Source organism: Rhinolophus ferrumequinum, chromosome 6 (assembly GCF_004115265.2).
Source record: "Rhinolophus ferrumequinum isolate MPI-CBG mRhiFer1 chromosome 6, mRhiFer1_v1.p, whole genome shotgun sequence".
Lineage (NCBI taxonomy): Eukaryota > Metazoa > Chordata > Mammalia > Chiroptera > Rhinolophidae > Rhinolophus > Rhinolophus ferrumequinum.
The window spans coordinates 23,735,181-23,761,097 of record NC_046289.1 but is presented as its reverse complement, the minus strand read 5'-3'; the positions used below and the strand labels follow the sequence as shown (position 1 = coordinate 23,761,097).

At 36.0% G+C, this 25,917-nt stretch overlaps 1 protein-coding gene across 4 annotated transcripts in view; it reads left to right on the top strand.

Annotated features, from left to right (window-relative positions):
• Nucleotides 1-24,936, top strand: part of YLPM1 (YLP motif containing 1) — a 59,652-nt gene extending 34,716 nt beyond the window's left edge. For 2 of the 4 annotated variants that reach the window (XM_033107718.1, XM_033107715.1), the window contains 15 exons: nt 2,503-2,920; nt 3,036-3,128; nt 3,355-3,550; nt 5,308-5,426; nt 6,315-6,469; nt 8,913-8,975; nt 9,268-9,387; nt 9,626-9,802; nt 9,889-9,972; nt 10,250-10,333; nt 12,541-12,621; nt 15,813-15,864; nt 20,783-20,913; nt 24,009-24,190; nt 24,524-24,936. In XM_033107718.1, the coding sequence (XP_032963609.1) occupies nt 2,503-2,920; nt 3,036-3,128; nt 3,355-3,550; nt 5,308-5,426; nt 6,315-6,469; nt 8,913-8,975; nt 9,268-9,387; nt 9,626-9,802; nt 9,889-9,972; nt 10,250-10,333; nt 12,541-12,621; nt 15,813-15,864; nt 20,783-20,913; nt 24,009-24,155 (1,920 nt within the window). In that variant the 3' untranslated portion in view covers nt 24,156-24,190; nt 24,524-24,936. The remainder of the gene's footprint in view (nt 1-2,502; nt 2,921-3,035; nt 3,129-3,354; nt 3,551-5,307; nt 5,427-6,314; nt 6,470-8,912; nt 8,976-9,267; nt 9,388-9,625; nt 9,803-9,888; nt 9,973-10,249; nt 10,334-12,540; nt 12,622-15,812; nt 15,865-20,782; nt 20,914-24,008; nt 24,191-24,523) is intronic. The other 2 variants (XM_033107716.1, XR_004423173.1) reach the window with 2 other exon arrangements.
• The last annotated feature ends 981 nt before the right edge of the window (nt 24,937-25,917 follow it).

Below are 25,917 nucleotides of genomic sequence, written 5' to 3'. Positions count from 1 at the left end.
TTAATCCTTTCTCATATAAGTACTGTAGGGTATTATGTTTTGTTTTTTAAAATGTATCTGTTGCTTTCACTGTGTAGTATGAAGAAAACACTTTTGCTTTATTTGTACATAGTCCTAAGAGTTCTTAAGATATTTAAAACATGTCTGGATAGCTGTACTCCAGATGCAATAGCTTTGGTCTTATAAGTGTTTTCTTAACAGTTTAAAGTGTTATTACCTAACCTTTAGGTAATAGCCATTTATCTTTAACTCTAGCTTGTATTGGCCTCTAGTTAAATAGTTTTTTACATATTAGCCAAATCCATTCTGTTAATCAAAAAGTTTGTTTTTAAAGCACAACCGATATATGTGTAAATACATAAGTTATCTGTACGTTCGCTTTCCAAGGTCCAAAATAGCTGTTAATAAAGAACAAACAAACCAGAAACAGTGAACTCAGAGAAATGGGTAATGAGTGTTTGAATCAGACTTGCAAAAATTAAAATAAATTTTGACAGTTGGGTTTCAGTACTGAGTAGATAGGACTTATTTGCCAAGAGTTTCCCCTATCTCCTTAATATACATTTCTGTTGACATTCGGTGATTGCTTTGGGAAAAGAATTTAAACAATGCACACAACAGTAGCACTCCTTGGAGAGATTACTAAATGTCCCACTTGGTTTCTTTGTTTTATTGTTTCCTGGTGCTCGTTTTGTATGTTGGTACCAGCCTTACCACAAACCGCTATTGTCAACCAGACAACTGAATGGAAGTGAGGAAGCTAGCTAGGGTTTGTTTCTCTCACTGGAAATTCACTATTTTCTGGAGGAGATAGGTCACCAGAGTGGGAAGATAGTTTATAGCAGAGGTTCTTAACTAAGTGCTAAACGTCAGAATTACTCATGGAGGGTTTTGTTTTGTTTTTCTTTTAAACTAATGTCAGAACCTCACCCACAAAAATTCAGTAGGTTTGGGGTGGGCCTGGGACATTTGTATCTAAGTGCTAGCGTCCTCATTTTTCTGGAAGAAGAAGAAAGACGGTGGTACTTTGGGGAGGGGGCAATAGTGTTGAGGGCAATTTTTTAAAAATCTTTTTTTTAACCACTAATTGAGGTATAATTTACATACGTATAATTTGCCCAGGTTAAGTATGTAATTCAATGATTTTTAGTAAATTGACTGAGTTGTATAACCATCACCATAGTCTAGTTTTAGAACATTTTCATCACCCCAGTAAAATCCCTTGTGCCAATTTGCAGTTAATCTTCCTTCCTACCCCAAGTCTCAGGCAGCAGCTAATCCACTTTCAGTCTTTATAGATGTACCTTTGTGGGCATTTCACTTAAATGGAATCATAAAATATATGGTCTTTGGTGTCTTGCTTCTTTCACTTAGCTAATGTTTTCAGTGTTCATCCATGTTGTAGCATGAATCAGTACTTCATTTCTTTTTATTGTCGAGTAATAATCTGTTGTATAGATCTGCCACGTTGTGTTTATCCATTCACCAGTTCATGGGACATTTGGGTTATTAAATAATCCTGCTATGAATATTTGTGTGCAAGTCTTTAGATGGACATGCTTTTCTTGAATAAAACCTAGGAATGGAATTGCTCAGTTTATGGTATACTTATGTTTGACTTTTTGAGAAACCATCTTCCAAAGTGGCTGTACCATATTACAGTTCCATGAGCAATTTACGTAAGAGGGCTGTTGTTTCTGTACATCTTTGCTATCGTGTTATTATCTGTGTTATTAATTATAGCCATTCTACTAGGTATGAAATGGTATCTCTTTGTGGATTAAATTTGCATTTCCTTAATGACTAATGATGTTGACCATCTTTTCATGTGCTTATATGCCATTTATATATCTTCTTTGGAGAAATATCTGTTCAAATCTTTTCCCATTTTTTTAATTATTTGTCAATTATTAAGTTTTTATATTCTGAGTACAAATCCTTTATCAGATAAGTGATTTGCATATGCAGTTGACCCTTGAACAACATGGGGGTTAGGGACACCACTCCCTCACACAGTTGAAAATCTGCACGTAACTTTTAACTCCCCAAAACATAAGTTGTCCCTCAGTATCTATTGGGGTTTGGGGGTGATTGGTTCCAGGGTCCCCTATGGATGCCAAACTTGGCAGATACTCAAGTCCCCTGTGTAAAATAATATAGATCAGTGTATATAGTCACTTCCCTGTACTCCCCGCTCAACATACACACACACACACACACACACACACACACACACACACACACACACATCTGTGGACTCCCAACTGTGGATCAAAAACAGTACAAGTATTTATTGAAAAAAAATTCATATGTAAGTGGACCCACACAGTTCACACCTGTGTTGCTCAAGGGCCAACTGTATTTTCTCCCTAAAGCACAAGAAGTTTTGAATTTTGAATGAGTCCATTTCTTTTATGGATTGAGAACCAGATACTCATTTTCATTTATGTACAAAAACATGGTGGTATCCTCATCCACTAAGCTGTTTACTCTGTTCTCCAGCCTCCAGGGTCCTATAGACCACCCCCTCCTATGGGTAAACCACCAGGTTCAATTGTGAGACCCTCTGCTCCACCAGCAAGATCATCTGTTCCTGTAACCAGGCCACCTATCCCAATACCACCCCCACCTCCTCCTCCTCCTCCACCCCCACCTCCTCCAGTGATAAAGCCACAAACTTCAGGTGTGGAACAGGAGCGCTGGGATGAAGACTCTTTCTATGGCCTCTGGGATACAAATGATGAACAAGGACTGAATTCAGAATTTAAATCAGACTCTGCAACAATCCCATCTGCTCCAGTGTTACCACCGCCACCGGTTCACCCTTCCATTCCCCCTCCTGGCCCAATGCCTATGGGTATGCCACCAATGTCCAAGCCACCACCAGTGCAGCAGACTGTTGATTATGGCCATGGCCGAGGTAAGGAACGGTGGTGGCATGTTTGTGTTTGGGATTCTAAAGGAATTGTTAGCTTCAGCTTTGCCTTTCTGAAGCTTCACCCTTACAGTGCTTTATCCCTGATTTTGTTTACTAGACATAGCCACTAATAAAGTTGAACAGATACCCTATGGAGAAAGAATAACTCTGCGCCCAGATCCACTACCTGAAAGATCAACTTTTGAGACAGGTAGGAGTCCCAGAGAGATCAGTATTTTTAAACCTTTTAAGACTAAATTATCATGTGATTTTCCCTTTGGTAAGATTATCTGGGCCTCCTTTTAATATAGTTAAAAGATTCATAAATTGAAATTAGGGCAACAGTTTGTACTAGTTCTAAAGTTAGATTTGTACTTTTTTGCTTTTATTTCAGAAAAAGGAATGTAGTTCTTATTTTGTACTAATTGTTTTTGTAGAGCATGCAGGCCAACGCGATCGTTATGACAGAGACAGAGACCGTGAGCCTTATTTTGATCGTCAAAGTAATATCATGGCAGATCATCGAGATTTCAAACGGGATCGGGAGACACATAGAGACCGAGACCGGGATCGTGGTGTCCTTGACTATGACCGGGATCGATTTGACAGAGAACGCCGACCTCGAGACGATAGGTATGCTCTGAAAAATACCTTTGCCAGGTGTGCAAATCACCATCTACTTAAGTACAGCAAAAGTCAGTGTATCTAAAGGAAATTTACTAAATGACATTTGAGGTGTGACAATTAAGTTCGTGAACTTGCCACCGTGCACTTACACTGGCAGCATTGTACAAACAGCTCGGTAAGGCTTCATAGCCTTGGTATACCAGTGTCTCAGCTGTGTTCGTGTCAATGTGTGGCGGTGTCTTGCTGAGTGGCGTTCATTATTGTTGTTGCATGTTTTTGTGTGCCGTCGGGAGAATGTCTGAGCTGGAATTAGAGCAACGAACAAACATTAAATGTCTTGTTAAACTTGGCAAATGTGGAAGTAAAATCAGGGGCATGTTAGTCGAAGTTTATGTGGATAATGCCATGAAGAAAACGGCAGTGAACAAATGGATTAAACTTTTTTCTGAGGGGAGAGAACGCGTCACTGATGAAGAGAGGTCAGGGCTGCCAGTAACTGAGCAGAACTGACGAAAACATTGCAAAAATTCGTCAAATTGTGCGTCAAAATTGTCGGCTGATTGTGAGAAGCATAGCAGATCAAGGAAACATCGATAGAGAAACTGTTAGGAAAATCTTAACTGAAAATCTTTAATGAGAAAGGTGTGTGTAAAAATGGTCCAGAAGGAGCCCACCAATGAACAAAAGCAAAAGAAAGTCAAAGTTTGCCAAGACCTTTTGGAGAGTCAAGACAATGTTTTGGGCCTTGTTATCACTGGTGATGAAACATGGGTGGACCGATATGACCCTGAAACAAAGCATCAAAGTGCACAATGGAAGTCAGCCAATTTTCCACGACCAAAAAAGTTCCGTCAGTCCAAGTCAAGAGTCAAAACCATGTTGCTAACCGTTTTTGATATCAGAGGGATTATTCATTATGAATTTGTACCAACTAGACAAACAGTTAACCAGGTTTCTATTTGGAAGTGCTGAAAAGGCTGCGTGAAAAAGTTAGACAGCCTGAACTTTTCACCAACAATTCATGGCTCTTGCATCACAATAATGCACCAGCTCAAACGGCACTGTCTGTGAGGGAGTTTAGCCAGTAAACAAATAACTGTATTGTAACACCCTCCTTACTCACCTGATCTGGCCCTCAGTGACTTCTTTCTTTACCCGAAGATACAGGAAGACATTTTGATGACATTTAGGACATCAAGGGTAATACAATGACAGCTCTGATGGCCATTCCAGAAAAAGAGTTCCAAAATTGCATTGTAGAGTGGACTAGGCACTGGCATTGGTGCATAGTATCCCCAGGGGAGTACTTCGAAGGTGACCATAGTGATATTCAGCAATGAGTATGTAGCACTTTTTCTAGGATGAGTTCGCGAACTTAATTGTCAAACCTCATATTCTCGTGTATAATTTGGAGAAGGAAGAGCACTTCTGGACCAATTTTCAGGAAACAGTACTTGAATTTTGCTAGCTTGAATTCCAGAGAATTAAGTGGGAAAAGGAGATAGCCAGAAAGGAAAGGAAATAGAATTGTTAATAAACGTGCAGCCATTACTTAATTAGTAGACAATTTGTTTTTGCAATTTGTGAGCTCTTTATATATGTGTATGCAAGGCAGATCTAAATGGAAAAGCAAAATAAAAATACAAATATTGGTTATAAGTAACTACTCAGGGAAAATTAGGTGTAAAATTGTGTTGTATTATAGGATAGAAACCTCCAATTATTTTTTATTTACCAAACAATTTCCTGTTAACACCTTCTAGGACTCAGTCATATCGAGACAAAAAAGACCATTCCTCATCCAGAAGAGGGGGGTTTGATAGGCCATCCTATGACCGAAAGTCTGACCGACCAGCCTATGAAGGACCATCCATGTTTGGAGGTAGAGCAATGCTTTATTAACTGTAAGAGTGTTGAGAAAGTAAATAACAGGAAATGTTTTCTGTTGTAGCTATTAGCTATGGATTTAAACTTTCAGAGTAAAATGCACTCACAGATTTCTCAGAGATGGCAGCATTATCAAAAATAGCAATGTAATTTATGAAATAAAACAAATTGCTTTTTTATATTACTAAAGAAATTTTGGAAAATAGAGACAAAATCTCTTATAATCCCACCACCCACCAAATCATAGCTATTATAATTTTGTATATTTCCTTTCATTCCCTCTTCACATACCTTTTAATGAAGTTGCAATCAAAGTATAAATACAGTTTCTTTATCATTCTTGTTCCCATTGATATTGTACCATATACGTTTTTCCATATCTAAACCTATTAATGCTCTACAATATTTTATTGAGTGGATAAAATATAAGACTTGTTGTATATTTAAGTTGCTTTTAGTTTTTCACTACTATAAATTACACTAGAAACTCATAACCTATTTATAAGAATAAGCTTTCCTAAGCTGGTGACTCTTGTTTTTAAAACTCTAAAGCAGAAGTTACAGACTATAAGTCATACTTGGGGCTATCCAGCAAAGTATATGTTATTCTTCTGTGTCCTGTTGCCTAACTTCTTCCTACATTTAATACAAACAAGGATGAATTTAATATTTTTCAAAACATTTCTGTTTGCCTGAAATCATACCTAAATCTTTTCATTTTCTTGATTTCAATAGATTTAAGTTACTTATATTTTCTCTAATTAAGGTTAAAAGTGGACCCCAAATAATTATGAATTATGTTACCTTAGGATGGATGAAGAGAGTTAAAATTTTAAATTATTATTGTATAAATAGTAATTTTGTTCAACTGCTGGAATCCTAGGAGAAAGAAGAACTTACCCAGAGGAGCGAATGCCCCTGCCAGCTCCTTCACTAAGCCACCAGCCACCTCCAGCTCCACGGGTTGAGAAGAAGCCTGAATCTAAGAATGTGGACGATATTTTGAAACCACCTGGCAGAGAGAGTAGACCTGAGAGAGTGAGTCCTATGTAGTTGATTAGTTTTCTTGCACATCAGAAGCTGATGAGAGATCTTTTTAATATCCTGAACAGAATTTCTCTACTTTTCTGTGACATACAGATTCAAAGCATCTTACCATCTCCAAATCATCATATAACCTCATAAATTTCCTACCCTATAGAATCTAAGAAGGGTAGAGCTTAATTGCTTGTAAAAGAAGATGTTGAAACTTTACAGAATAATTTGTAAGAGCTCAATTAATTGCATTTTTGAGAGAGTAAAAGTAGATTTGGTCTTATGTGAAACAAAAAGAGGGAGAATTAGGAGATTTGATTAGCTTGGGCTTATTTTCCTACTGACCTCCAGATGTATAAATTGTTAAACGTATCTTATGTTGCAGAATAATTAGATTCCATTTCAGTAAACTGGTAATGGAGATTTCCATCAGATATTTTGACTCCATGTATGTATATAAGTCATTTTAAAGTCTATTTCATCTATTATTAGTATAGCTACTCTAGCTTTTCTATGGTTTCTGTTTTCGTGATAAATATTTTTCCATCCTTTTACTCTTGATCTGTTTGTCTTTGAATCTAAAGTATGTCTCCTAAAGACAACATATGTTGGATCATGTTTTTTTATGCAGTCTGACAATTTCTGCCTTTTAACTGGATTATTTAATTCATTCACATGTAATGTTATTGATATAGTTCGCTTAGTTCCATTTTTGGATTGTTCAATTGAATAGAAACTCAGTTGATTTTTGCATATTGATCTTATATCCTACAACATTGGTGAACTCATCTATTAGTTCTAATAGATTTTTAGTGGATTCCTTAGGATTTTCTGTGTACAAGATCATGTCATCTGCAGACAGAGGTGGTTTTCTTCCTTTTCAATCTGAATGCCTTTTATTTCTTTTTCTTGCCTATTTGCCTTGGATAGAATTGCCAGTACAGTGTTAAGTAGATGTAGTGAGAATGGACATCCTTGTTTTATTCCTGATCTTAGAAAGAAAACTTTTGTCTTTCACCATTAAGTATGATGTTAGCTGTGGGTTTTCAACAGATGCCCTTTATCAGGTTGAGAAGGTTGCCTTCCATTCCTACTTTGTTGAATGTTTTTATCATGAAAGGATGTTGTATTTTATTGAATGTTTTTTGTTGTTGAATGAGATTTTTGTTTTTTATTGTATGTGATTTTATTTTGTTGTATATGATTTTTGTTTTTTATTCTGTTGATATGATGTATTACATTAATTGCTTTTCAGATGTTAATTTAAATCCCTGGTTGAAATCTCCTTGGTCATGGTGTGTAATTCTTTTTATATGTTGCTGAATTCAGTTTGTTAATATTTTTTTGAGGATTTTTGCATTCATAGTCATAAGAGAGATCTACAGTTTTCTTGTGATATCTTCGTCTGGTTTTGGTATCAGGGTATCTGCTTGATTTGAAATGCTGGCCTCCTAAAATGAGTTAGGAATTATTCCTTCCTCTTCTGTTTTTTGGAAGAGTTTGTAAAGAGTTAGTATTAATTCTTCTTTAAATATTTGTTAGAATTCTGTGATATAGCCATCTGAGCCTGGGCTTTTATTTTTATTTTTTGATTACTAATTCAATCTCTTCACTTGTCATGGGTCCATTCAAATTGTCTATTTCTTCTTGAGTCAGTTTCAGTAGTCTGTATCTTTCTAGGGATTTGTCCATTGCGTCTAAGTTATCTAATTTGTTGGCATACATTTGCTCATAGTATTCCTTTATAACCCTTTATTTCTGTAAGGTTGGTAGTCATGTCCTCTCTTTCATTTATGATTCTAATAATTTGAGTCTTCTCTCTTTTTGTTTCTTAGTCAGTCTAGCTAAAGGTCTGTCAATTTTGTTCATCTTTTCAATGAACCAGCTTTTGGTTCCATTGATTTTCTTTATTTTTCTGTTCTCTATTTTATTAACTTCTCTAATATTTGGTATTACCTTCCTTTTGATTGCTTTAGGTTTAATTTGTTCATCTTTTTCTATCTTAAGGTTGAAGGTTATTGTTTTGAGATCTTTATAATTTTATAACTATAATTTCCTTAAATTAGACATTTATAACTATAATTTCCTTGTAAGCACTGCTTTAGCTGCATCCCGTAAGTTTTGATATGTTGTGTCTTCATTTTTTTATATTTCAAAGTATTTTCTGATTTTTCTTTTGATTTCTTCCTTGACCCATTGGTTATTTAGGAATATGGTGTTTAATTTCCGAATACTTGTGAATTTCCCAAATTTTTTCTATTAATTTCTAATTTTATTCCATTATGGTCAGAGGCATAGTTTGTATTATTCCTAACCTTTCAAATTTATTAAGGCTGGCTTCATGATATATATCATGTGGTCTGTTCCTGGAGAATGATAGATCATTGTTAACTGTAAGATTTCATTGTAAAAAAAATCTTCTAATTGTTTTTTCATTGTGTTTCAGATTGTTGTTATAATGAGAGGATTGCCTGGCAGTGGAAAGACACATGTTGCAAAACTTATTCGAGTGAGTATGGGAAAGCCAACGAATCAGTTACTGTTGTTAGCCCCTAGCCTTTTTATTCTTAGCAAGCAGCAAAATACAGATATTTCCCATTTGATCCATTCTAGTTAGCCCATCTGGTAGATGCTATCTCATATAAATTTTGATATGCTTAGACAAATATTTATGCCTCTGTTTAATTTGAAACCACCAGAAGATTGCATTATTATTTAGCCAAGAGAAAGAACTTTAGTGTGAACATTCATTAATTTATTCCATAACTTCTCTTTTGCTTTCTTGATGATATGATTCTTAGGATAAAGAGGTAGAATTTGGAGGACCTGCACCCAGAGTTCTAAGCCTGGATGATTATTTCATCACTGAAGTGGAAAAAGAAGAAAAAGATCCAGATTCTGGGAAGAAAGTGAAAAAGAAGGTGTGGTATATTCCTCTAAGATTACATCTTCATTCATTAACAACAGTGAAAGGAAAACGTGTTCAGAAAGACATGGGGCTTTTTTTGAGGACAAAGAATTCTCTTTCTTTAAAAAAAAAGTTTAGTACTCAGGTGTAGTATGACTACAAAGTCATCTCTATCCAGATGCTAACCAGGGAAGAGGTTTAAGATGATTCTTTGCTTTTGCTAACTCCGTATCTCTCTGGGGGGATCGTAGGTAATGGAATATGAATATGAAGCTGAGATGGAGGAGACCTATCGCACCAGCATGTTCAAAACTTTCAAAAAGACTCTGGATGATGGCTTTTTCCCCTTCATCATCCTGGATGCCATCAATGACCAAGTTCGACATTTTGACCAGTTTTGGAGTGCAGCAAAAACCAAGGGATTTGAGGTATAGACTTAAAAATTTTTAGAGTACTTTGTGTTATCATGTAAATGCTGCATTTGTTTGCGTAATCATTATTCATTCTTTCTTAGGTGTATTTGGCTGAAATGAGTGCAGATAACCAGACTTGTGGCAAGAGAAATATTCATGGAAGAAAGCTAAAAGAAATAAATAAGGTGATTTTTGGAAACATAGAAGGTGTTGTATTCTCAATTTCATTTAGGCTGTATCATCACTGTTGTTTGGAAGTTCTTTTTATCCCCTTTACTTTCAAAATGTCTTTTCTGTCTGCTTTAGTAAATGTTTCTTATCCTTTGTATCTAAGTAAAAGAGGTGGCCTAGCTCTGACTGGAACTAGCCTGTTAGACTTTACAGAATTAATTAACTTGTATTGGATGCTCACTTGGTCTTTGTTTGAGTAGAGATAAGTTGACCTCCTGAATCTGTCTATAGATGGCTGATCACTGGGAAACTGCACCTCGTCATATGATGCGTCTGGACATTCGTTCTTTGCTGCAAGATGCTGCTATTGAAGAGGTGAGTGTCCTTTCGCTCAAGGGCAGTGCATAAATGACCTTTTATTTTTTAACTTTCTTTTACTTTGAAAAGTTTTTAAACTAAGGAAAGTTGCATGAATAGCCTAAGAATACCTGTACAACTTTCATTGAGATTCACCAATTAATACTTTGTAATATTATTCTCTATATAGATAAAATCCCCCCCTCCTCCTTTTCCTCCTCCTCCTTCTTCTTATTACTATTGTTATCACTATTTTTGTGGAACCTTTGAGAGTTCAGTTGCAGACCTCATAGCCTTTCACCGCTAAATATTTCAGTAGGTATCCTAGGAACAGGGGCATTCACTTAAAAAACTAGAAGTCTCGATAACCAAATTCAGGAAATTTAACATTGATAAAATGCTATACTGAGAAGTATAAATTTCCTGAATTATCTCATACAGTCCACATTCATATTTTACCAGTTATTCCCATAATTGCTTTATAGCAATTTTTAAAAATCCAGGATCCAGTCCTTTAATATAAAAAGTAGTTTCTCAGCCACATCATTGTTACAAAAGGCAAAGAATTTTTGAAGGTTATAGGCCAGTTTTGCAGACTCAATTGCCCCTCAATTTGGGTTTGTCTGATTGTTTCCACATTATTAGTTTTAGGTCAAACGTTAGCAGGAATACTATATAAGTGATGTGTCCTCCGTGCATCATATCAGGAGCCAGATGGTGTCCATTTTTTTCATTATTGGTGATTTAAATGTCTATCACTTGGTTCAGGTGGAATCCATCAAATTTTTCTACCTGTCTATTTTTCTTTGTAATAAATAATCTGTAGGGAGATACTTTGAAATTGTTAATATTCTGTTCCCCCAACAAATTTTTATCCATTGATAATTCTTGCCTAAATTAATTATTAATTTGGTGGAAGTAAATCTTTATCATGGAAAAGGAAAGATTTTTCTCTTATAATCAGTTGTGTACTTCTGTTTTGTTCGACCTCCTACTGTGAATGAGCGTTATCTATACTCAGTGTTGTCATTATATTTCCATGTGATTTTACCTCCGATGCCACTCCTCAACCCATTTCCTTCTGGCTTCTGCCCGAGCCATTCTCCAGAGACTCTCTCACCAGATTTCCATGACCGTGGACAATTCTCACTTCTCCTGCTGCTTAATTTTGCAGCCACATATGATATAGTTGACCCTGTTCACCTTCTTGAAAACATTTTTCTCTTGACTTCTGTGATTCCACCTTCTCCTGGTTTTCCTCTGGTCTCTCTGGCCCATTCCTTTTTGGTCTTCTTTGCTGGCTTCTCTTGCCATCCAATCCTTAAATGTTGGTGTTCTTTAGGGCTCTATCTATCCTAGGCTCTATTTTTACTTTGCACATTATACTGGTAGTTTGGATTGCCACTTACGTGCCCTTAATAGTAAATTGTAAAGACCGGAATCCATTTTATCAGTATTTTAATAATTATATCTGAGTGGAGGTGATTTTTATCATTCTACCATTATTTTCCCAATTTTCTACCAAAAAACATATATTACCTTAGTACACCTCAAATTCAACCTATCCAGTATGTAATTCATCTAAACCTGTTCCTTTTTTAGTAAGTATTCTCTATTTTAGTAATTAGACCCACCAATCACTTTGGTGCTGAAATCTTGACTTTTTACTTTACATTATCCTTGACTCTTTATTGTCGGTTATACCAACACTTGACCCTATCCTTCCACCATGTCATCAGTCTGCAAGTGTTTTCACTTTGACCTTATAAATACCTCTCTAATCCACCTACTCTCTGTTTGCATTGCTACCATCCTGGAACAAACTTCTGTCATCTCACTTTTCATTGTACCCGTTCTTACATTTTGAAATTTGAATCATATATATGTTTTACTTAATTGGAATACTAGCTAAAGGTTTTTAAAAGAAATCCTAGTAATTCATAGGCATTCAAAACATAGCCATCAACTTAGGATAGATCATTATACTTAACTTCATAGGAAATTGTAAACATAGATATCCCAGGAAAATGAAAGACAGAAATATCATTCTGCCTTTTATCATTTCTGTTTCAAAGTTTAGGTTGTTAAAAATTACTTAGTATGTAACAGTGCTGTCTTGCTCTGGGCAACTGTGCTCATTTCATATCTCAATGAGGGATTCAACATTTTCCTAAATGTTAACTCAATCTTTTTTTATTATTATTATGATTATTGGGGTGGTGTAGGTAGAGATGGAAGATTTTGATGCAAATATCGAAGAACAGAAGGAAGAAAAGAAAGATGCAGAGGAAGAGGAAAACGAACTGGTAGGAGACAGACCAACCACTTTGAACAAAATGTCTCTTTATTAAAATTCTTAGGGGTTTAAATTCAGATCTATGGTCAGATTATTCTGTCACTATATACCTTAATGGTCAAAGTTTCCATAATCATCTTCAAGGAGACTTTTGGATACTTTTTATTTTTCCCCTGACCAAAAGAACCCTCTACTGCGTTGTTACATGAAAATTTTAATAATGCTAAGAATCTTAACCTTGTACTCACTCATCTATTTGTGGGTGGCTTTAGGGAAGTATACTTTTTAAGAAAATCAATTACATTTGAAAGGGTGTTCTTATATTCCAGCAGATGTGTGGTATAGCCTACCCAACATATGCATAATTGTCTCTGCTACAAGATCTCAAAATTTCTGTCGACTGAGGCAGAAGAACTTATTTAATGAGGAGGCAGAGGGTTGCCACAGACTGCTGGATTTGTTCTTCTGCATTTTAGGAAAATAATTTGATGTGTAGGCAATGCATTCTGCCTAGGCTGATTAGAGGCTTGCGTAGTGTGAGTTCCAAGTTCCCGTGTACCTGTAAATGCTTTTGATCACACCTCCTAGAGATGTTTGCCTTACCCTGTCATTCATGAATATGCGACCTATAGAATTACATTACTTTTCAGTGTTTGCCAAATGAGGTACAGAGATTAGCAATGCCATGAAATACTGTCGCTTTTTTAATTCAGAATATTATTCGGTTTGTTTAATGTTTCAGCCTTTGCTAAAGCTGCTTCTCATATTCTTCTGAAAATGTGCAAAGTGAGAACCCTGATTCCTACTCCCCTAGAGAATACAGTCTTTAAGAAGTGGTCCCATTAAACCCATGTATGAAAGAGGACTATGGATAGCAACTGTGTGTTTATATAGAGATGGTGTCAACCTCTACATTCCTAGATTTCTTATGTGGATTAAAAAATAAGCTTTAAAGTTAATGTCATTTGAGTCTCAGTATGTTTTTTTTTTCTTTGAACAAAGTATTTTTCTTAATGAAGTTGTATTTTGACATCTATGACCTAAAATGTAAGCAGGAAATTCACTTAAAGGTCCACGCTGTTCTGGAACATAGCTAATGACCTCTTTAGCTGCTTGCAGCGTGTGTTCTGGAAAGTGATCATGTGAGAAGTCTATATATATGTGTGTGTGTATATATACACACACACACACACACACATATATATACACACATATATATATATATATATATATATATATATAATGTTAGCTTTCTGAAGCTCTGTCTTCCTTTTGTGGATATTTCAGTTCAGGATTTGGTTCATAATATGACTTACTTAGGTATAGGTCAAAACTTAGAACTTTCAATTGAGTGCACTATTATTTTAAAAAATAAAACACACTGTAATACTATTTTTATATCAGAAACATGGCAAGGAAGCCTTAGAACTCTACCCTGCTGGACTATATCTTTTATTTCCAAGTGGCTTTCCATTTTAAGCAGCGAGAAGATGATGTAGTTTTAAGTAAGAACAGGGTAGTTCCAGCAGGGGGAAATTAATATGCTCGTTTCGCTTATCTTTGTTATAAAACTGCTCTTAACCCAGTCAAAAATGCAGAATCCAGATCTTCTACTATTGGGTTCTACTCCAAGAGTAAAAGATTCTTGGAGAATTTTAACCAGAGGGTTAAGAGCAAGTCTCATGTCATTCAGACCACTTAATGCAATTCTCAATAAACTTTGCATTTTCTACTCTGTACTGATTACTACAGCTGGGTGAAAGCCAAACTTTTCTCGGTTAAGGGACTCTTTTTGGGGGAAACATTGGTTTGATAGTTTGCCTTCATTGGTGCTTCAGTGAACCTGGTAGATATGACTCAAAATTTATAATTATTCTAGTGATGCTTAAGGTTTTCAGATGATTTTTGAAGTATAACTTGTACAAATTTCATCAATACTTAACTTTTAGCACCATCACTTCAGCATAGCTTTGTCTTGGTTTGTTCTCAAAGTGTATTTGAAAAAGATGGTATAATTTGTAACCTGAAATACTACCTAATGAGTTGAAATTGAATTATTAGTCTGGCTGAAATACTAGAAATGTATAAGACCTGTAGGTTTCCTGGAAGAATGATAATGCTCTACTAAACTCTTGTACAGAATCTATTGTCGTGAAATGTTCAACATACTTTCCAACTTACCTGTGTGTCGGTCTGTTCTATGACCTCGAACATTGCCAATAGTAGAGACACATTGATTCTTAAAAGGAGATGCTGACACTTGTGATGAATCTGTTCTACATAATAAATCCTAGTATTAAAGTTCTGTATGTTAGGGTCTAATAGAGTCCAAATAAAAGAAAAGGGGAATCATAGTAAGTTACATGGAAAAAGCATACACTTGCCAAGTGAATAAACTGAAAGGATTACTACATAGTTAAATAGGTACATTGGGAAATTTGAAAATCTTTTGGGACTTCATTTGAAATGAATTACCCAGTTATTTTATTAAATAAGATGCAAATTGCCTGTGGCAATGTCTGGTTTTTCATGTAATAGGAAAATATAATTTTAAAAGACATCAGAAATAATAAACAGTTTCCAACTAATGAAAAAGAAATGCTCTGAAATAGATTCAGTAAAATTAGCCTTTGTAAGATCTAACTAGTAAATGGATTGAGTCACTTTAAAATGAAGTTGAACTTCAGACTTGTTCAGTGATACCAAGCTTTCTCCTTTCTTTTGAGTATTTACAATTACGTTAGACTATAAAGTAACTGTCTTGAAAAATACTCTTTGGACCTCATGGCTACTATCACTTGAGAATAGCAGTTGAATTAGAAAAGAATCTAGCTAGTGTTATAAATCCTCTGCTACTCTGAATGATATTAACGTTAGCACAGTAACTACCATACAGTCTTACCATATTTGCTATACAGCTGTTGTTCAGACTACAATTGTGTGTCTTGAACTGTAGCTGCCTCCAAGCGCCTTCATACTATTCTGAAGTGACTACTCTGAAATCTGGGCTGTGAAGTTTGGTGAATTTGATAATTCAGTTTCTTCAAACATAATGAGACTTTGTTTTCCCTAGGGATATATTTATAACTAGTGAGTGGAAACTGAATCCATTCCCAGTTTTAATGCTTTTCCAGTTCAAAAGTGATATGCATGTATGTGTCTCTTTCTAACCCTTCGAGCTTCTTTCTGTGTACGATTTAGGGTTACATTCCGAAAAGCAAATGGGAGATGGACACATCTGAGGCAAAGCTAGGTGGGTATTTCCTTTTTCCTGTTTTTATATGTGATACCTGATGGTAATGGTCATAGATCTTTCTGCTGTAAGAACAAATTTCCCAAAATTTCTGCTTAAATTAAGATTTTTGGCCTACCTTACATCCTTGGTCTATTTTGTCAGCTTTCAAGTTAACTAGTCATATCTTGTGACAAAGTGAAAGAAGGGTATTTTAAAAGAACTACCTTCAATACCACTTAAAGTTTTTAGAGTAAGCAGAAATATGTGGTAAATTTAGTAATAAAATACCGTCACTTCTAAAATCCTTTCTTTTATATTAGAAATGTCGGTGCCAATGAGATTTCTGCTTTTCTAAAAGAATATTTAACTGCAGTCCAAAGTTGAACCGGATTATGAATACTTTGGGTAGTAATAGTACTACTAATAATAAATATTGAAGCTTAAAATTCAATTAAAAGGCAGTTATTTTCCTTGTAAAATAAATTAAGAGTTTCTGGGTACAGGGTGGTAGATACATAATTCAGGTTTCTGAGGAGCCTGCTTATAAGATTCCATTTATATTTTCCTTCAACTTGTCTTTAGTGCCAGATTACAAGGTAAACTGGTTAAAGTGATTATCTAAATCAAAAATTGGAGTTGCTTACTATGAGGTTATCTGTCAAGCAGAAAATCATACATGTCCAATGGATTTTTTCCCCAATATTTCATGGTAATACTGCAAAACATTTTTTCAGTTTTTTTGTTTTTACCTCACTTAAAACCATTTAACATGTGGATTTAGGTATATTAATAAATAACTTAAGAAAATGTGACAAGGACTTTTTGAGAAGATTGACCTTACATATATATATGAAATGTGGCTGTTGGTCCCTGCGTTTCTCTTCCTGATATCATGCAGTTATTCCAGAACTGAAGTATCCATCTAAATATCTTAAATTCAGAGAACAGATTTCAGTCACTTAGCTGCTTTACTGTTCGGGACCCATTATTTGTGTTCCTGATGTCCGAGATATGCATTTTATACATAGTCACATAGGCTATGCCTTTATTTTGCCCAATTGATCACGTTGGTAATTGATACTGACCAGGTCCTATGTTAAAAGATAGTTCCGTAAACTGTAGTATTATTATATTATTGGGATAGGTGCTTTGTTGTAAAGTCTAGAATGTTTTTCTAGTGTGTCTCCTGGAAAAATTATATATGGTTACTGACATATTTTTCTACTAGTCTTCCCTCTTTGGGAAATCTTAATGACCAACTATCTCCTAAACTTTTAAAGCATTTATAAGTGTTTCAGTGCAATTAAATATATAGTAAAATAATATCAACTCACTTTTAATGATAATGCTTTACATCTGCTTATTTTGACATTAGATTAAGAATGTTTGAAGTTCTGTACTTTTAGGATAACCTGAAAGATCATGTCCCTCTTTTCTGGTTCTCTAAATAGTGATTATCTTTTGGGGCAAAGAGAGATCATAAAGAGACAAAGGGATTGCAAAAGTGATAAATAATGTAGCTACACATATAACCAGAGGACTTATGTAATATATGATCTAGGGTAATGCTTTTTTAAACTTGAGCCAATCTATTTTCTGTTTTCCTTCCTAATTTTTCAAGGGAAAGGAAAATGGAATTTAGTTGTGATTACTCAAGAAAATATGCCGTTAATCTTGGTATTGATTTCTGGAAAAAAAAAAATCTGGCCTATCTACCATTTGCTTCTCAGGAAATGCATTTTATACAAATTCAGTCCATTTTAAAAACAGAATGTTACACAATGAATTCCAGAAATGGATTTGTTAAGTAAACCATTTCAGTGAAAGGCACTGAAGATCTAACAATGAATCTAGAAAATAAATTCTAACGTGTTTGCAGTTGGGTTTTTATTTATTTTTAATAAGAGTGACACTGATGTTTCGTATAATGACTTGCATCTGGCACCACTGTATTCGTGAGAGCTAATCCTCCTCTGGAGAAAGGCAAATTGAATGTGAGCATTCTTGAAAGTACTTGCTTCTTTGAGGTTGGTTCATAAAAATAGGATCATCATCTGAGTATTAGCCTATTTATGTTGCCTTCCTTATCATAACAAATTCAGTAGATTTGATTACCAGGTCCAATTTATTTTTCTGAGTACTTTACTGACATTCTTAAGTTACTTTTGCTAACATGATCGTGCTGGATGGAAACATAGTAAGCTTTAGCAATGCCACACATTGCGCCAGAAGAGCTGAGTTGGTAACAGAGGAATTTTGATTCACAAATGAGTCTGCCAATGAGAAAATACTCACTTACCTATAATCTTTCAAAGAGTGGGTTAAATCTCATTGCAGATTCTTGATCTGTGTTCATTTTGTTAAGTACAATATACAGTTCATTCAGCCTATGTTTGAGTGTTAAAGTAGAAGTGCTGTAATTTTCAGAACTGGCCTGAGCTACATCTGGCATGGGTGTCATGGAGTTGTTGAAGACTGTGTGGCCCCCCTTCAGTCGCACCTGACTGACTCCTTCCCAGCTGGGACCCAAGCACCCTAATGTGAGGGTGGGTGTTATATGCCACATCAGATACTGGGATTCAGCATTGAAGCTGCTTAAATCCAATCACATGATTTAGGTTTCTCCATATCAAGTCCTTTTGCTTTTCTCATCTCAGCCATTTGTCTCTGCTTATGAATTATTGTGTATTGACCTTCTACATCTCAGGGAGTTTCATCTCTTCCCAGTTGGAGCACAGTTATTATTTGTATAGGCACATACCCTGTATGTTCACGATGGACACATTTTCAGAAATACCATTTATGTTTATAAAATACATTAATGTATCTAAAAAAGTGTTTCTACAATGCTTTAGTAATATATACCGTTTTGAAAATATGGCAAAATTCTGGGACCGGCCAAATTGGGTATTTAAACCTTCATCTTCATCTTAAAATTTCATATTTTGAGACTTAAGCCTCTGAAAATCATTAGTATGAGTGTGTTGGACACCAGTTGTCTTCTGTAACTAACACCCCAGACTCCTCTTCCTTCACCTTACGCCATACATCTGTGTGTTTGGGTTTCCAGCATGCCATGTGGAAGAGGTATGAACCTTTCTTCAGCCCCAAAAAGGAAAACTAAACATGTTGTGCACAATAAAATGTCAAATTATACGTTACAAACAAGGGTGTTCAGACTAGGAATACATGCTCTTCTAAATTTCCGTGTTGCAAATATGGGCCTCCTGGTCTGTAACTCTTGTCATATACCCCGTGTCTGAGGAAAAGTTACTGCATTTTCCACACTGCCCTTCTGCATTGTTACCTGGCCATGCTCTATTCTTGGAATTGAAATATGACATTTTCCTTTGAAGTATGTTAATGTCAAAGTTGATCTTGTTAGTTGGGAAATCTTTTAAAGCTTATTTAATAAGTGCATTGGAGCTTCCTACTCTTCGATAATACTGTTCACTGTTGAGCTGAGAACAGTTTTATCGTTTGTGGGACTCCATTTCTACTGCCATATCCTGTGCCCCCGTATAATCAAAGGGTTAACTTCTTTGAGATCCTTTATAATATGGCCTGCCATACGCATGTAGATAGAACCATTTGGTATAGCATGTGATTTACAGAGGAGATTAGGAGACTGTTTCTGTTGAACGCATCCATGTCAAAATTTTTCCAAAGTGATACGATAAAAACCTCTTGAGTTTTGTAAAGTACTGTAGTGTGGGGGAGGGTTTTAGGAAATAAAAGCTTTGCTAATTATGCAAAATCTTACCGGTTTTTGTAGCCTGTATGGTATGGTACAGTTAGTTGTGTGTGCAACTTTTACATTTAAAACAAATTCACCCTCTCTCCGTTGTACTTTTTGTATCAAGTTCTGCTTCCATTGTACTTTCATATCAAGTTCTCTCCCACTTGGTGCCTCAAAGATTTCTATTATATATACTCTGCACCCTTTATGGAGTTCAATGAAGTGTAGTTAATTGTTTCTGAAGTTTTTAGGTTTTCCTTTGTTGACCTGCTTAATAGTGTGTTTATATAGCTACAGATGGTTCAAAAGTTTAGTGCTTCAATGTAACTAAAAATATCTGTAACTCATAACATTTGACGTGTTCAAATCAGTATTAACAATCAATAAAAAAGACCCATTTTTATCGCGTGTTCTTCTTAAAGACACCTAAACTTGTATCTCATAATTTCTGAACCGACAATCCCTGTTCATTTAGTTGATTACAGTTTTAGGCTCTCGGAAAGCCTAGTCCCTCAGATTGAAGATTCAAAAAGAAAATTCAGACCTGGTCACTTTGGCTGACTAGCCCTGAGCCTAGAAGGTCTACATCACTTCATAGTATAACCAAAGAAAGTGATTTGTGCAGTCAACTTACTCATAAACATTAACTCATGGTGAATCTTCTCACAGAGGTCAAAATCCCAAGAAACTGTTCATCTAAAAACCTTTTAAAACATTAACTTGGCTCATTAAGTTCTTGGTACTACCAGCTTTTTATATGACACCTTGCGTGTCACACATGATTGCACATCAGATGGGTGCTATTAATATTGTGTTACAGAAAAAGAATGGAAGAAACTGTTTTTAGAAAAACCCAACTCTGCGTTTTCCTTCAGACCATGAGAGCTGATGTGTGGTTTGGGGGGTGGAGGACAAGGAGACCAGGAGACAAGTGCCTTTTCTTGCTCTGCCCGTGTTTGTTACTTAAACCAGCATCGTAACGTAGTGGCTGCCAATATGAACACCAAATAAACACTGGAAATCGTACAGAACTTGATATTATCTCAGCTGAGAAGAGAGTTTGGATCTGCAAGTGATGCTGCTCTCAAAACTGTGGATGTGCCCTCTGACCGTGTTCCAGCCTTCTTTCCCTTGTTTGTGTGTCGTGTGCAAACTCACACTCTTCCTTAATGCTGCGGCTCTGTGTTTGTCCCTCAGACAAGTTGGATGGCTTGAGAACTGGTACTAAAAGGAAACGTGACTGGGAGGCAATTGCCAGCAGAATGGAGGATTATCTTCAGCTCCCTGATGATTATGATACTCGCGCTTCTGAGCCTGGGAAGAAGAGGGTAAGAGACTTTGTCAATAACTGCCAATGGATGGAGGGCCCGTTCAGGCATCTGGTTTTAGAAAGGTTATAGACATAATATATGGTGATGGGAAGAGAACTGACTCTGGGTGGTGAACACACAATGGGAGGTAGATAATGTATTACAGAATTGTAACTTTACTAACAATTGTCACCCCAATAAATTTCAATTAAAAAAAAAGTTATAGACAGATAAGCATATGAATGTTCTTTTTAGAGTGATTGAAGTTTATACTATATCATACTACGTATCAGAAAAATGAGTCAGACCTCACAAATTGTGTGATCAAAATATACAGATAACTTAAAAATGGAGAACTGAACCTCACATGGCTAGCATGTTGTCAACCTTAAAGGAGTTTGGAGTGGCCACTTGTGCCATATTGTCAGGGGGCAAAAGAGCCAGGTACAGAGTAGAGTGTTAAAGAGAATCTGTGGGACTTCTTAATGGATTAGATGTGGAGGGTCCAGGAGTGAATGTAAATGTTCCATGTATTTGGTGCCATTTACTGAGTTAGAGAAGACGGAGGGAGCCATAAGTTTGAGAGTGAAAAATTAGAAGTTCAGTGAGGAACCAATTAAGTGAGAAATGGTAATAGGACTCAGGACTCCAAAATTTAGAAGTTTACATAGGTAAATGTTTCAAGAAGTAAAGAATAGTCTTAAATGATACAGAGTAAACAAGTAAATTGGAAGCAGAGAAATAACCATTGAATTCGGCCACATGGCGATCATTGCTGATTGATCAATCAGTCAAGTTTTCTTAGAGAGTTGAAGGACAGATGCCAGTTTGGAGCAGACTGAGGAAGGAATAGGAAATGAATAAATACAGGCTTCACATATAGACAACTTTTTGAAGAAGTTTTGCTATGAAAGGAAGCAGAGAAATAACATTGGATAGGTCTTCCACATAGATGTCAAATTCAGCAAAAATGGTATTTGTGTATATCCTTTAAAACAAACTTAACAAAACAAAAGGGATCGTATTATATACGATCTGCATAAGCTTTTTCAGCTAATCTGTCTTGATCTTTATAAGTATATACAGACCTACTTAAGTGGCTTCCTAGTGTGCCGTTGTTTGGTTGTACAATCAGTTATGTATCCAGTCCCTTATTGGTGGATAATTATGCTGTTTCCGTTTTATTACTAATATAAATACTATGGTGAAAATCATGGTGTACGTCTTGGCATCATTTTGAAAGAGATCTATAATCCCTGGGGTGGAGTTTTAGCACTAAAGCTGCAAGCTCATAGAATATGATTTATCATTCCTGACAGATATTGTGAGATTGCTTTCCAGAAAGGTTACATCTATTTATACACCCACATGTAAGTAAATGCCTATTTTTCCACACTTCCCCCACAGTGCTGTTATCAAAAGCTTTTGACAATCTGAGAGGTGAAAAAAAGATATCTCATTTTACATTTCTTTAATTAAGAATGAGGTTGTGTATCATTATCTTTATGCACCATTGCTTTTTTATAAATTTCCTCAGTACTTTACTAGCAAAAGAACACTTATTATAAGAAAATAAAAAAGCCAGTAAAACTTCATTACAGTGGATACCATCAGAGAACTCCAGGTTTCAAAGCTCTTTCAAATACTTGACAGTCCCTATCCCACCTTTGTCTGTGTAGCTGGTGGAGATGGGGAAGGGAGATCTGATTAGCGACCTTTACGTGCCCAGCTCCACCCAGGGACGACTTTTATTGATACCTCTCATTCCAGTTTTAAGGTTGGGACAACAAAAGTTCTCTTCCTTGGGAATAATATTTTGGGGTAGTTCTGATAACGACAAATAATCTCAAATGAGAAATATTTTGCCCTAGTTTTTTTTTTTTTTTTCCCCTCAACTGTCATCCTCTTCAATAAGGAATGTGTGATCCCATGTAATTTACTCTGTAAAATGGGTGGGCAAAGAGAACTGAGCTGAGCACATCCTAGTTCTTTAAAGTGGCTCCACTCTAACTCTCCTCCCTGCCACACACCCTCATTTCACATAGTTTTAACTCTCAAACCACTCACCGAAATCAACATCAGAGCACCAGGAGATGCTACAGGTGGCAAGGAATGCGGAATTCATTACCCTTTCTTTTCCTGGGTGCTCTGGATTTCTATAACTCAGCGTTTTACAAATATCATGTGGGTTCCTGGGATTAACTTCCACCATAAGAAAAGGTCATTCTGTAGAGTTGGTCATACTAGAATTTTACCAGAATAGTTAGGTTTTAAAATATAATTTATTTTTTTAAAGTTTCACTTGCTTTGTTGGGTATAAAATGGTAGATCAGGTATACTTTTAATTTGTGTTTCTGTGATGACTGGAAGGTGAACATTTCCCTTGTTTTGTTTTAGAAATACTCATTTTAGAAATATTCTTAGTGACAATGGGTGAAATATATGTATCTCAAACCTTTCAGTCAAGATTTTGCTGTACTGTAACATTTTTCTTTACGGTTTAAGATAAATGGCAAAAACAAAAAAAAAAGTGTAAATCTCAATAAGAGTACCTATAGGTAGATTAGCAGGGTACACTGACATTTAAGAAGCCATTTCTAGCTGAAAGTTATTCTGTAGGCACTGCCCAGAGATGCCGCAGGAGAGTAGACAGGGCCAGATTCAGAGGGCCCTGTGTGCTTGGATTTTATTCTGTAGGTAAGAGAAGGATTTAAAGCAGATGAGAGTCACTACTGTATTTTAAGGAGAGCATTCTGGCAGAATGGATTGGACGAAGTGAGAATGCAGATAGGAAGACTAGGTAGAGGTTAGTGCTTTACTTCAGGTAAAAAATGAGGTCAGTGAACTAAAAAGGAGTAACAGAGGACATGGAGAGGACAGGACTGAGCTGAGAGCTGTGGGAGCTGGAATGGCGAAGGCTTGGTGGTAGACTTGAGTTTTCTTTCTGTAACTTAAGATATATGCCTTTCTCTAATTCTCCCAGTTAATTTCTAATTTTTTCAACTCCTGGTTTCATATTAGTTATCCTACCTCTTAAAACTATCCATAGAAGGAAGAGGCCCTATGCATACTTATTTTTCCTAAAGCCCAGCCTAATGCTGTGTTCTTTTTAGGTGAGATGGGCAGACCTGGAGGAAAAGAAGGATGCAGATAGGAAAAGGGCCATAGGTTTTGTGGTCGGACAGACTGATTGGGAGAAGATCACAGATGAAAGTGGTCACCTGGCTGAAAAAGCCCTCAATCGAACCAAATATATATGACTTAGTTTTTGAACGGAGTCAATTGTTCCTCTAAGGTAAGGGTCCATAGTCACATTAGTAACCTACTGTGTGGTTGTTTTGAAGGGTTTGAGATAAAGAAGGCAGTATGCTTTGTTAAAAATGCTTCGTTTTCTATATTATTTTCTGGTTCTAAAAGAATAAGTGTGTGCTAGTTGCCAGTATTTATAATACAGGATATTGGGAAAGGAAGCAATTTTCTACAAACCTGGCTCACTTATAAAAATACAAGACTTGAGGAAAGGATGGATTCTGTAGATTTGCGAAGGAGTGGAGTGATGAGATATTAAGGTCTACTGAACTGTCTGCCTGTTCTTTCCTGGCGTGACAGCCTTTTCTTTTCTTTCCAGGTGGTTCGGTTTGAGGTGATCTGAAGCCAAGACCTCATGGAGCTTCATTGTGTGTCACCTTGCTTCCACGTTTCAGTTTTTGTTTTGTTTCTACTGCTTTAGTTTTTTGAAGTTCTCCAGTGTCCCCAAGAGGTATTAGAATCTTGCTGTACCCAAGCAAGACATTAATTTTTTAAAAAACTATTTTGGGGAGGGAGGGAGTGATAGCTTAACTGCTGAAGCCAGGTGGGGATCTGCTGAAGGATTCCAACAGAAAATATTTTCTCCACTGTACAATGTCACGGACTATCTCTATCATCATCGCTTTGTGGCTGTTCTTGTTTTTTACTGTATGTAACTGGTAGTTGATTGTACTAGGATTAAAAACAATAAACATCATGATAAAGCCGATGAGATTCATGGGCTATACAGCATGGGCCCCTTGCTCTTGTTTTCTTAATTTCATTTTTATTGTTTTTTTTATACGGTGTGTTGTAATCTCATGCTAGCTGAACATCCCGAAACTTCTTTCTCATCGATCATTATATAGCTCAGTGATTCCATAGCGCATGTTGTAACACAGGTCTCAGTGATGTTCAAAACACTCATCTTTGTTTTATTGCTGATTTCTTCTCTATCTTTGTATCTTAAAGAAGACTAGTAGAGACAATTGCAAATACTCATCAGTTCCCTGGAGCACATCTATTCTGTAACATGATGTTTTATTGTTTTATTTTTTTGATCTCTCTGTTCCTCTCTTCTTTCCTTCCTTTTTTACTTTCTCCCTTTGTGCTGTTACGTTTTGATTTTCCCCTGCTCTCACTTTGACTCCGTGATGGACAGAGCTAATGTACTCCATGGAACTAAGGAGCTCGTTGCCTTAGTACTGAACTTGAATTGTTGATTTTTTAATCCAGGTTGCAGAGAAGGAGTATAGAGATGCAGAGCGCTCTGGCAGACAGCCTTTAAGCCGTTCAGGTTTTCAGGTTCTTGCCAGATTGCTCGTTATTGGAAAGCATGGCCTTCTGCAAAGAATTTCCTTTCTTGTGGATCGTTCCAGGTGGAACCCAGAAACATACAGAGCTAAAGCCCAAATATCATTCCGATTTAAAAACAGAAAAGGAGCTCTTTTCCCTTTTTCATTCTGCAAAGAAAAAAAATGTTATTTTCTAGCATGAGAAGACAGAGATGAGCCTTCTTTCTTCAGACATCATTTGTACTTTGGAATCCAACTCAGCAAGTTGTAAATTGGTTCACAAAAGGCTGGCATATTTTGAAATGTTCACTTTCAGGCTACAGACAAAAACCTTGTAGTTTTATGACCTACATTAAATACTGTGTATATAGAGATAATGTTTATTAGCATTTGAATAGTACCACTTTGTGTTCAAAAACTTGAAATTCTGGAACTGAAG